Genomic DNA, 13,301 nt, shown 5'->3' on the forward strand with positions numbered 1-13,301 from the left:
AAAACAATACAAATATCTTGATGTGCAAGGTTTTAATAGAACAATATGTCATGCTACTGATTATATAATTTATTTCCCTGATCAACACTCCAATGCTTTATTGTTTGGTTGTAATCAACAGAGTCCCAAGATATCCTTAAGTGTTCAGTGAAACTTACATCATAGTGAGTTCTGACTAGCTCCAAATAGGTTTGTGTGTGTTCAGTTTCAAACATGTTCCCCAAAAATCAGACATTAAGTTGTAATATCAAGGTAATTTTCAAAAAGAAAGAACCCCACTTGCAGTAAATGACATACTTAAGCACCTTCATGTCAAACATATCCTTTAACAACAAACTAGCAAGCTGTTTATTTGTCAAGTTAGACACCAAAAGCATCAGAATACTTTATTAATCTCATCTGAAATTATGTACAGTTAAAAAATATGAAAGCATGTAAAGTTTTATTTTTTTAACTGTATTAAAATACGTAATCAGTTGTTATAAACCGCTGCATAATATCAGTAAAGAAAGAATACATAAGGTGTAGTAGTAAGTTTGCTAAGTTAATTGTTCACTAATTTCTTGGAAGAGTCAATTTTAAAGGATGATTTGTTCCTCGGTGAACGGTCCCTTTAAGTGGCTTGACTAAAAACTCCAACCCCCACAATGCACCGGTCCGTTCTTCAACAAAAACGCGGAAACAATAGAGGCAATCAGTTTGTCAAAACAGATAACACCGAGTCGGCAGAAAGTGAGCGTAGTTGGTGCTGACAGCTGTCAAAGTTAATATCTATCGTCTGTCAAACGATCTAAAAGACTAGCCATGGCTCTGAAGAGAATACAGAAGGTAAAGAAAATAATCGTTTTTTTACATAATTTGTTTGATGTACGGTGTACAGGTCGGAGCGATGCGGAAACATAGCTTTAACGGTAGCGAGTCAGTTGTCTTACAGCATATTTGCTAGCGTTATCAGTGTTTTATAATGTTTTTAAATTCGCAATGAACAATTGTCAGTATTTCTTTTTTACCGTCTGCAAGTCATTTGAGCCAATACAGGTACAGAAATGGAATAACAATCCTTCTGTTTTTTTCAGCCAGGCTTTTCTTTTGTGATATTTAAGTTATGCTATTGTTGGGTGTATGCCTGTCGCCGTGTTGAAGAGACTGATAAACCTCTTTAGGATCAAGTATTTGAGAAAGGGCCGGGGCTTTATCGTGTGACATGTTGTGCATTTTTGCAGGTTTATTAGCCTAAATCCAAACCCGCTGCCGGTTGTAGTCGTGGTTTTGTTAGATTTAGAGGGTAGTTTGCCCACATTAATATACAGTCTAACAAAATGTAACGCTTGTGTTGCTTCTTAATCAGTGCACACGCTGACAAACTCTAAAACTGTTGATTTTTTTCAGGAGTTAAATGACCTACAGAGGGACCCTCCAGCTTCATGTTCTGCTGGACCTGTTGGGGAAGACAGTAAGTGTGACTTTTGGTTAATTTTGCTACTTTTTAGTCATGTCTCAAAGTTTAGTTGTGTCTTTTGGGACTGTGTTGTATGCTCACATGCTGTTTCTTTATCGTTGTTTTCTTTAGTGTTTCACTGGCAAGCTACCATCACAGGACCGGTGAGCTTTTTCTGGATATGATTCCTGGACATTTTCTTTTTAAACCAAGCTGCTTCTGGATCTCTAGACAATAGTGTTTTATGTGGAGTTTACAGCCCTTTCTGTTCTTTATGGCCAGCACAGACTGGCACACTCTATCCTGATGCTATTCACTGAAGGCCAGGTCATTATTGAGGCCATATATTGTATCTCTCATGCAACACATTATCGATACACTGATGGCAAGTGTCGAAATTCTTTTGAAACATGTAGTCACTTTAAAGTGCATCCTCATGTGAGTTTGAGTCGATAGAGTCACTATTTCATAGTTGTTGTTGTTTTAAATGGAGAGACTTTTTAAAATACCAAGGGTGAAGGAAGCAAAAGTTGAATAGCTTCTTGTGACAAAACTCTCTGGGGGCATAAATCAGTAAACAGGGATAGAAAATTGAAGGCTTTCCAGTTTTATCAATCCATTCTCTTCCAATTATCCTTATCAGGATCACATGGGAATGGAGCCTATCCCCGCTATCATAGGACGAGAGGCAGGGGAACCCCCTGACACTAGTCTACTCCAACTAGTTTTGCCGATATATACACAATGCCTGCTTTTTGCTCTTATAATTGTTTGATCATCAAGGATCATGACATTACTGTGATATTGTGGTAAGATATAGTGATAGTATCACCGGTGACTATATCCCTGTAATTAAGAAAGAAGTGTTGGGTATGACTTTAAACCAGTTTTCTACTTTATTTCAGAATGATAGCCCATATCATGGAGGAGTTTTCTTCCTTTCTGTGCATTTCCCCACTGACTATCCCTTTAAACCACCAAAGGTAAGTGTATTTGTTCTTGAGACTAATTGTCTCAGAAGTACTACACTATACTATACCGATAACACTATTTTTGTCACTGTATAGAGTAAATGATTAATGAATATTGTATATTGTTATTAGATCCAGTTGTATTCAGAAAATGAATGGTATCTTTTAAATAAAACTACTGTTATTACAGTATTTGTTTTTTAAATTATAGCTAATTTTGCACATTTGTGCTTTGCTTTTATTTACAGGTTGCCTTTACTACGAAAATCTATCACCCAAACATAAACAGCAATGGTAGCATTTGCCTTGACATCTTGAGGTCACAGTGGTCACCTGCACTTACAGTATCAAAAGGTAACCAAATCCATGTCCACATTCATTTTATGGACATGGATTTATGATTCGTTGTATTTGATACATTTACTTGTACTCTGGTTTTTAAGGACCCCTAAAACTGAGAGATTTGGATTAACTGTTCATCCTGTTTTGTGTTTTAGCATGGACAAGCAGTTTAGAAATTCATGTGCACTCAGGATATCTGCTCTTGCTCTTATAACTGGATTCCAGCATTATTATCTTCACTTGTGCTTATATTACACCCAGTAGCTGGAGTCTGCACGTTACTTAACAGCATCTCAGCGCATACATCGGATTCAGTGAAAAGGGGTATACGCCTACCTTTACCATATGACTAATACAAATTCAGCAAGGCAATTCCTGATGCCAAGCAACAATGCCATGTTTAAATTATTTAAAGATGGTCTACCTGTTTGATACGAGCAATGACAGTATAAGTCTTAATCATTCTGACACTTACATGCTTTTTTTAAGAGAGATGTCCTCCTGTATGCCAAGGTTTTCTTGGCCGTTTAAAACACATGCTCCTCCCGAGCCACTCATCACTACCTGTGACCTTGTGCTCCAGCTGAAGTAAGGACAGCAGCTACTTACTACCTGTCCTGCCCTAATTCGTCATCCTCCTTCGCATGAAAAAAAATGGTGTAAAAGATGGCTGTAGTTTCCAGTTCTAAAAACTGAACAACTCCAAAGCGCCTTAAACTTGCATTTAAGGCACTTTTAATCCACAAAAAAACAGCCCTCAGTTCCCATGCTTTGCTATACAATACTTTGCAGTTTTCAGGTTATACTATATAAATAAAACATAAAAGTTGTTTTTTTTTAATTTTGGTAAATATAAAGATTTATAAAGGAGGATAAACCAGGGTTTTCTCATTGGCATGTAGTTAGTCAGATCCACCTTTCTGCAACAACAAAAACATTCATCTTGTAGCTTCACAAAGGAACTTGATTAACCTGTCGATGACTTCATGGCGATCCCGACTCTTATGCAGTCTAGAGAAGGAAACAAAGACGTCTATTGATTACTAGTAGTTAGCATGGATAACTAATCATAGTCAAATCAAATCAAATCACTTTTTATTGTCACATCACATGTGCAGGTACATTGGTACAGCACATGTGAGTGAAATTCTTGTGTGCGAGCTTCACAAGCAACAGAGTTGTGCAAAATACAATAATGTAAACAAGCAAAATACAAGAATGGCTACATCTGAAACTAATAAATATATGTACAATATATAATAGTATATGCATTTCTGGATGTGTATACTAAATATTTTTCTGTGTGTGTGTGTGTGTGTGTGTGTGTGTGTGTGTGTGTGTGTGTGTGTGTGTGTGTGTGTGTACACATATTTTACAAATTAAATAGAGTAAACAATGAATAGAATATATAAAATAAATAAAATAAAATATACAGAGTGAGACATGTGCAAAACAGTGGCATTACTGTACAGTATGGAGTGCATAATGTTAAAGTTCCAGTAGTGAAGCTGAGGTGTCTATGACGTGTTCAGCAGTCTGATGGCCTGATGGAAAAAGCTGTCTCTCAGTCTGCTGGTACGGGACCGGATGCTGCAGAACCTCCTTCCTGATGGAAGCAGTCTGAACAGTTTATGGCTGGGGTGACTGGAGTCCTTGATGATCCTCCCCGCTTTCCTCAGGCACCGCTTCCTGTAGATGTCTTGGAGGGAGGGAAGCTCACCTCCAATTATCCGTTCAGAGCACCGAACTACTCGCTGGAGAGCTTTGCAGTTGTAGGCGGTGCTGTTGCCATACCAGGTGGTGATGCATCCAGTGAGGATGCTCTCAATGGCACAGTGATAGAAGGTCCTGAGGATGCGGGGGCTCATGCCGAATCTTTTCAGTCTCCTGAGAAAGAAGAGGCGCTGCTGCGCCTTCTTCACTGTTTTGTTTGTGTGTACTGACCACGTAAGATCCTCAGCCAGATGTACTCCAAGGAACCGGAAGCTGCTCACTCTCTCCACAGCAGCGCTGTTGATGGTGATGGGGGTGTGTACTTCTCTGCACCTCCGGAAGTCCACTATCAACTCCTTTGTCTTTGCGACGTTGAGGGTGAGATGGTTGTCTTGACACCAGTGGGTCAGGGCGCTGACCTCCTCCCTGTAAGCTGTCTCATCACTGTTGGTGATAAGATCCACCACTGTAGTGTCGTCCGCAAACTTCACAATGATGTTGGAGTTGTTAGTGGCCGTGCAGTCGTAGGTGTAGAGTGAGTACAGGAGAGGGCTCAGTACACACCCCTGTGGAGCACCAGTGTTCAGTGTGATGGGGGATGAGGTGATGCTGCCCAGTCTGACCACTTGGCGTCTGTCAGACAGGAAGCTAAGGATCCAGCTGCAGAGGGAGCTGCTCAGTCCTAGATCCTGCAGTTTCCTGTCCAGCTTCGAGGGAACGATGGTATTGAATGCTGAGCTGTAATCTACAAACAGCATTCTCACATACGTGTCTCTCTTCTCCAGGTGTGACAGGGCAGTGTGTAGTGTCAGGGCTATGGCATCATCAGTGGACCTGTTGTGGCGGTCTGCGAACTGTAGAGGGTCCAGTGAGTCGGGTAGTGCAGAGCAGATGAAGTCCCTGACCAGCTTCTCGAAGCATTTGCTTACGATGGGGGTCAGGGCTACAGGTCGCCAGTCGTTCAATGAGGAGATGGTGGAGGATTTGGGTACAGGGACGATGGTGGCCGTCAGTACTGACCCTGTTGTCTATGCTAGTAAATGTTGTGCAATTAAATATAGGATTTTTTTTCATGCCACTGCTGTCTCCATACAGATGTGCCTTATCAGATATAAACAATGGTAACGAGTTTGCAGCAGTGTTATTTGAAAATGTAAATGTATCAGTGTGGATGGATAAATTACAGCAGTGCCATGTCAGATCTGTATCTGTTTTGCATCCGTTTTATTTTGAAATCACAGGAAATGAAACTTTTTAAATAAATCAATATAATTAACAGTTAATTGAAATGCTGGGTAAAACATAACATGAGGTGGGAATTTCAAAGATGAGCATAATGCATTATAATGCACACAGTTTGCATTGAAGCAATCCGCTGTCTTGTCACGAAGTCTGGAGTCTTCCAAGTGAATGATTTCTAGCCCTTAGGAAAATGGGTAATAGGATTTTTTTAGGGTTGATTATCCAGAAATGTGACCTCTGCACTCTGTGCACTTCTGTCAGAAAAATATCAAATGCATGTTTTATGTTTAAATACACTTACTAAAGACCTACACTAACAGGATTTTGATGTCAGTGTACATCAAATCAAAGCTCATTTATTTGTATTTCAAATTTAGAGTTATTCTTATGTATATGAGGAGCTTGAAAAAATAAAAATAAACTTTCTTAAAGTGACCATGGTGATTTAATTAAATTAAATTAATCCATTTATTTTCTTATGTGTCTTTGTTTCAACAGTTTTATTATCCATATGCTCACTGCTTTGTGACCCAAATCCCGATGATCCCCTAGTCCCTGACATCGCGCATATTTATAAATCAGACAGACAAAAGTAAGTACAAAGCCGATTGTTAAGAAAACACAATTACACAAGTGCACAGTTCTCTTAACATGATTTTCTTTCTCTTTAGGTACAACAAAATTGCCAGGGAATGGACCCAAAGGTATGCAATGTGAAGGACTGATGTTCCAGCTGCAAAGACGCATCCCTCAACACCTCAGAATATGACTGTTTAATTGCTTTATCCTCACTGGTTCTAATTGAGGTGTTTGACATGCTTGAAGCACTTTCTCTACCCAGACCTTACTTGACTTAACTGCTTTTAGTGTTTATTTTATTTTATTCTCTTAAATTGGCATTATTATTATTATTATTATTATTATTAGATATGAGATGGAAGTTTGGGGAGGTTCTTTTACATTTTTGCTGTATGGAATGATACTGAATTTATTTTTCATGATTTTTTTGCATTAAAATATTATGCAAAAAGTGAATTTATAATTGTTTCTCAGGAGTACTCACAACTAAACTGAAAATGGTTCAGTGATAACTCTTCATTTCTACAACCAAGTCTTGGTGTCATAAACCTGACCACTAGGTGGCAGTCTTTACTTTTTACTTGCCAAACATTTCTGGTGGATAATTTAATATTCGTGTTTGTGTTACATTTAATTCAGGCCCATTTGCTAAATGGTTAATTGTGTGGATAGTGGCTATTATGGAGTGTTGCTCTGGCTATGAACTGAAAATGAGGCCTGTTCTGTCAATTGAAATCAGACCACCCATTACCATCACCTCTGCTCCTTCCTTTGTGCTGATGAAGCTCGTGTCTCCATATAAGTGGAGCACTTCCTGTTTAAAATCGAACTCAAGCATGTTTGCCCAGCTGTTATTACACTATTTTATAACCACTGCTTTCACAAAATGGCTTCAATTTGCAAACCACTTAGAAGTTTTATCATAAAGTGTGAGCCTCTCTGTCAATGATTTAAATCTTGCTGCATTTTAAAATAAAGCAATTTTTGCCAATGGATCAAGAGAGAAAAGCACAGTTTGTGCATATGTCAGTAACTATAATGATATAAATGGCTTTCTTTGTGCATTTTTACTTTATTTACCATAAACATATTCTGCATGGATGATGTAGTCTGGTTTTAGTCTGCAGTAAATACAACATTCCTCCAATGAAAAATAATTCAGACTTTGTTTTCTCATTTTGTATTGTTCTGGATGTTAAAGGTTGTTTTTAAGAAAACCTAATAGTTGCACAGTAAGCTGATAAAACATCAAAGCAATATTTGATGTGACTTTTTCAGACTATTGGATTTACTAATAGTCTAAAGAAGACTACTCGTACTGTTGTCTCACACTAACAACGTCCTGTGCTTGAATCCAGTGAAACTGGCTGTAGGTGTGAATGGTTGTCTGTCTCTGTGTTAGAGAGGCTCCAGCCCCCCACCCACCTTCAACCCTCCACAACCCTGAACTGGATTGTCTTGGTCTTAATAACTCTTACAGCCTGCCAAGAAACAAGCATCCTAGTGTTTTTTTTCCTGACCATTTAAATAAGCATGTAGGACATTCAGGTGGTTGCTTTACCCTTGACAGAATTTTTTGAAAGTTTAGCTCAAGGGAACAGATGTCAAAGCTCATCTGCATTTTTAGAAATGCAGTTAAAACTTCTCTCATAAGACTAAAATTAAATTGTCAGGTACTTAATAATTACCACTTTTAATCCCAGATCTCAGGAAGAAGTTGGAAAACGAATTAGGCCAAGAACCGTGGTCCTGCGGCTACATGATTAGTTTGCAGTGTGATAAAAGCTCCATCTGCCACATTAGGGTTGTTAACATGGAGGTTTGTTATGTCTGAATTGGCTGGCAAGCACAGCGTTAAGTGGCACCTTACATTTAAATCAAAATAAAGATTAGCAATGCTGTTCCTGTTGTAGAGGACAAACCTCTGAGATCAGTGAATATGAATAACTCTGGATGTCCATAGCTGGCATTACTGAGTGACCTCTACACTCCCTTTTGTTTTGTTTTCTCTTTCCAGTATTACTTCCCTTTCCCACTCTAGTGTTTCCTCTATAAACCAATAGATAGTTTGCCTAGGGCTGTTTGGAGGGGGAAAAGTCACAGCAAAATTGGTTTATACACACGTCAAAGCTGTCTTTGTGTCTAATTATTTATAGAGACTTGATTGTCACGTCTGCTGGTAATTTAGTATAATTTTGGACTCATAATAACTATGATTTCCGTGGCTATAAATGGCAATATAATCCCTCAACAGTTTCCCATAAATGAGACATACAAGTTGTGCCCTTACGAGCATAAACACAAATCAAAACCAAAAACTCTCACATATTCAAGTTTGGGGAACTTCTCAGGAACCCAGGGGGAGGTATAGATCCTCGAGAAAAGTTTCTGGGAGGAGTCCCGCTTTTTTTGCAGGATGACACGTGAAACTTTCCTGAGGAGTTGCTTGGTATGTTTGGTGCGTGTACTGTAGCCGTCCGTTAACTCGCCAGACAACCTATAGCGAGTGGTTCCGTGTGCGCCTGCCTATTTTTAGAAGCCTGCCTAATGGGGGGAAACGAAGGAGCTTAAAGAAAACTGCAGAGGAAGGTCACAACTGCGTTGAGATGAGCTTCCACAACGACTCGAAGTGACGGAATAAAAAGTAGCAGAAGTAACGGCGCTTTCCTGCTACTCGACCTAACTTTGAGTTAAACGCAGTGGCCGCTGGAGAAGTTTCCGTGCAGCACAATGGCTGCCCAGTGCGACGCTTTAAGCGGATACTTGCAGCAGTCGGACCAGGGCTCCAACAGCGAGCGCAGCGCAGACTCTCCTCTGCCGGGCTCAGAGGAAGATCTCAGCGGCCCTCACTCGCTGCCAGACCCGGAGTGGACTGAGGAGAGGTTTCGGGTGGACCGTAAAAAGCTGGAAGTCATGTTATTAGGTAATAAAATTAGCCATGTGCAAAGTTAGATAGTTTAAACATTTAAACGAACAATGCCTTGCATCCCGAAGCAGCTTTCGCCCGGCCCTTTGTTTATTTTAGACTCATATAATCAAACTTTTTCGAAGTTGTTTAAATTTCAGGCCTCTTATTCGGGGAATTTGAGCGTGTCATTTGCTTAATCCGAGAAAAATCAATTAAGTCAAATGGGCCGCGCCAATTAGCTATTGACTTCCAATTAATGGCGTGGACATAAGAAAACAGCGTAATAGCTAACCACTCAGAAGCTGTGGGCAGCCCTGGAAAAATGGACGTCCACATTTCTTAATTTTTGCACCTTAACAAACAGAAGGTCGAAGAAGTCGGTTAACCATCATTGGAGGTATTTTTTTTGGGTAGTTGCGTGCTCCAGCCACAGGCTGTCGCTGCAGCAACTACTGCAGTCTGCATTTGTTTGTAGAGTAAACTGAGTGTCTGGCTCTTTGCAAAATAGTCTGCATGATGCAAAACCTTTGCTTGACTTTTAGAAAATAATAAACTGGAAGTTGATTAGTTACCATAAGCCGTTAAACTAATCCAGTAGCAACAGCTGTAATTGCATCACACTGTGTGATCCATTCTGTCTTCAATACAACAGAATCCTGATGAAAAGTTAAAAGTGGGATCTCTCCTAATGACGTGCAAGTGACAATGAACACTTAAACAAGCGATGACAGGCTTGTAAAGAGAGGCCCAGTCAGACTTAGTTAAGAGTTAAGAGGTCCCTGGAAACTCAAAAGGTTGATGTAATTTATCACAGATTTCAAAACGCTGGAGTGTGGAATATTAGAGCATTACATAAGTGGGCTGGATTCTTTATCATTTCCACAGGAAGGCAGTGACTTGGATCTGATGAGCAGCCAAACAAGACTTTAGGAGGAATATTATCAGTCATAATCATGTTGAAACGCTGTCAAGGACACTATATCGTGTGTGTTGACAGCAGTAATGACTATTGCTTAATATTTTTTTAAGACTTTAACTTGGGGAATGCGGTTCATCGGTTTAGTCTGAGCTGTCCTAACTGGAACTAGGCTCTGAAAAGAGGCAGGTTTTGAAGTCCATCCCTTATACTAAAAACACAGACATACACATGCACACACGTAGTTCCCTCTTGAGAAAGTCCTTGCTGCTGCCTAACTGCTCTGTACATTCCTCAGTGCTCCATGTCATCCCCAACTCTTCCAGGAAAACAACTTTGCTAGAGGCTGGCCCTAAATCCGAGTGTTCCGGACACACCGCACGCCACGTCATGCAGTGTGTCTGCGTGTGCGTATGCCATATGTAATCTGTACAGTTTGTCAGATTTTTATCTTTGCCAACCTCTTGTTTCCCAGTTGCTCTTTTATGACATCATGGCTGACGCTGCACATGTTGACATTGCAGCTAGGATGCAGAGTAGGAAAGGCTGTTGGGATCCACTCTTGATCTTTATAGTCAGCTGTAGGTGCAGGTTTAAATACCACAGTGCTTTAACAGTTATTTTCACTGGTTTTGATCTGAAGCCGAGATCTGAGGTCTCCTCATAGCTACCTTTGTTATCTTGCAGTAAACATTTTGCAATCCAAGCGTGTGCAGAACATTGCAGACGATTCATTAGGATAGAAAAAGTTCAAAAGTTTGTTTAAGCCTACATGATCATATATTCTCATTTTTTAAAAATTATTATTATTTATTTATTTGCTCAGTAGGTGTAAATTCACATCCCCTTTGTCGTCATCCCGTTTGGTCAGAGCATTCTAACATCTGGCTGTGTTTTGATTGGATAGACTGTAGATTTTGATGTGGTACATCATGTTCTGTAGGCCAGAGTTTTGGAGCATAGTGAAATCATTTTATGGGAGCTCCAGTGTATTTTTACCCAGTGTTTTATTGTCTGTGAGGTATCTCTGGCTTCTCTTTCTTGGAAAATTAAGTGTTTTTGACCCCAGAGAAAGAGCTGTGGGTCAAACCATGCAATAACCTATTCTTTTTTCTTTTTTTCTTTTTTTTTTTGCCAGATTCAGGTAATGTTCCTGCACTGTTTGCATTTTTGCTTTGTTAAAATACAGATTATATGTAAGCAGCTGGCATACATTTTATTTTATTTCATTTCTTTGAAGACATGGAAAACTTTTACAGTACTGCTTGGAAACTGCATTCACAACTAATCTTCAGGGAAACTGATGGGAGGATTTGAGGCAGATGAGAGATGACCACTTGCCTGCGTACCATGTGGTTAAATATTCATCATGTTTAATTCAAAGATTCCAGTCTGAAACAGCAATGAATAATATATATAGTAAGCTTTCATATGGTACATTTAATCTATTGTTTCAACTCCAAGCATTTTATTCACCGGTATGGGATATGACCCTCTGTAGCTTTATATTACAAGTGCATTTGCTTTTATTGGCTTCCAAATGATTTCTCAGTATGAAACCTAGCTTTATTTAGAACATACAGGTAAGGGGTCAGAGAAGGACATCAACCTACTGAGAGCCCTTTAGTCAGGGGTTGCATAAATTCTGGTGAATAAAAGTGACCCAGTAGCCCTCTGTGCCCATTAAAAGATGTTGGTGAGTCACCAGCACGTCTCCACGACTTTGCACTGAAACAGAATCCCATGATACACACTTAACCTGCTGTTCGAATCAGCCGCATTTTACTATCCCCCTGTTCTGGCACAGTTTGCTTCAGGAGAAAATGGAAATTATTAACGGCTTTTCAATTACAAATTTACTGTCTCTCGCATTGGCAGGGACACAGGTTCCTGGGCTTAGATCAGTAAATAGAGTGTAGGGTGAGATTTTGTTGTCACTTTACACTCTAACAGCTATCTGGATTTACTGTTGTACTCTTGGCACCCGCAAATAGAACTCCCAAGTTAATGGCTTGGAGACATTAACAGAGGGATGGTCTTGTGTGGGCAGGGAACAGTGTAAGAGAACTTTTGTGCCTATTACATCGCTATTCAAACTCACGAAACTAAGAAACTGGGGGCAAGTGTGGGAAAGAGGTAACATTTGTTTCCAACTCCAATTATCAAAATTGAATGCATCTGTAAGTGCAACATGATTTTCCGTGAGTTTTCACACATGTATTACCTATGTGCTCTAATATGCATGGCTCAACTGTAAGAGCTCTGGATCATTTAGACTACTAATGATTAGAGTTAAGCTGTGTTTGTGAGTGAATTTTGGCTCCTGGTGGGCCACTGTTTATACACATCCTAACAACATGTTTGCTGAGTAACTGCGACAGCAGCCTGCAATTAGACTAAGTGAATCATTTTCGTCACTGAACTAATTTGTTTTCCTGCTTCTAAACCACACACTATTGGTTAGGCTTATTTCTAAATGGAAAAACCGCTGCATATGACACTGAGAGAATTTTCAATTATTTTCAGCATTATAATGAAGTTATTTTAGACACTAGGGGATCTGAAGATACTGGTACTAGTTCACAATTTTTGAATTTGTGGGACGGAATGAAAACGTTTTATTTTTAAGCAGTGTAGAAATTCTAAATGGTAGAATAGACATTTAGTGGCTTGTTTCTATATCTAAATGATGAGGTGTAGGTTTGTGTGTCTGTGTGTGTGTGGGCGGGCGCTTAACCTCCTCTTCCTCCTGGATGCTGGGTAAGACTCGCAGGCAGGAAGTGAGTGTCTTTTGGGGAATGTGCTGCAGGCTTTCTCTTGTTCTCCCCTTTTATTGCTCCCTCTTGAGTATTCAAACAGTGCTCTGGTGTTGCAGCTTCCATCACATCCACTGTAGAGTTGTTGGACTTTCCCCAAGTCTTTATCTCATACTAAGACACGATCCTCACTTTAACCTTCAAACCCAACCAAACGCAGGCAAATCACACATCAGAAACTCTATAGTTTAGCTGCATGATTCATTTAAAATAACTGAACTTTGATAATCTAAGGCATGACATTAGCTGTTTGCAACACTTTGCCTCACTCGTCCACCCAAAATTGCACAGCGGTGCCGTCCAAAGATGTCACCTGCTGTCGGGAACAACTTCAGTTCAGCATCTTGCTAAGGGCGTCTCACGATGTGGAAGAGCC

The 13,301-nt window shown here is 39.7% G+C and overlaps 2 protein-coding genes across 2 annotated transcripts in view; both read left to right on the forward strand.

Annotated features, from left to right (window-relative positions):
* The first annotated feature begins 694 nt into the window (after positions 1-694).
* LOC146619810 (ubiquitin-conjugating enzyme E2 D4-like) lies at positions 695-6,647 on the forward strand. Its single transcript, XM_085369119.1, has 7 exons — positions 695-828; positions 1,390-1,453; positions 1,571-1,602; positions 2,344-2,421; positions 2,658-2,763; positions 6,205-6,298; positions 6,378-6,647. The coding sequence occupies exons 1-7, from the start codon at positions 805-807 to the stop codon at positions 6,421-6,423; spliced, it is 444 nt and encodes a 147-aa protein (XP_085225245.1). The 5' UTR covers positions 695-804; the 3' UTR covers positions 6,424-6,647.
* A 2,103-nt stretch (positions 6,648-8,750) lies between these two features.
* The window catches only part of bicc1a (BicC family RNA binding protein 1a), a 55,699-nt gene continuing 51,148 nt past the window's right edge, over positions 8,751-13,301 (forward strand). Inside the window, exon 1 of the mRNA XM_085369752.1 lies at positions 8,751-9,208. Within this exon, the coding sequence (XP_085225878.1) occupies positions 9,016-9,208 (193 nt within the window). The 5' untranslated portion in view covers positions 8,751-9,015. The remainder of the gene's footprint in view (positions 9,209-13,301) is intronic.

This window comes from Diplotaxodon limnothrissa, linkage group LG13, assembly GCF_057381915.1.
Source record: "Diplotaxodon limnothrissa isolate DT_005_m linkage group LG13, D_limnothrissa_male_GT1.1, whole genome shotgun sequence".
Lineage (NCBI taxonomy): Eukaryota > Metazoa > Chordata > Actinopteri > Cichliformes > Cichlidae > Diplotaxodon > Diplotaxodon limnothrissa.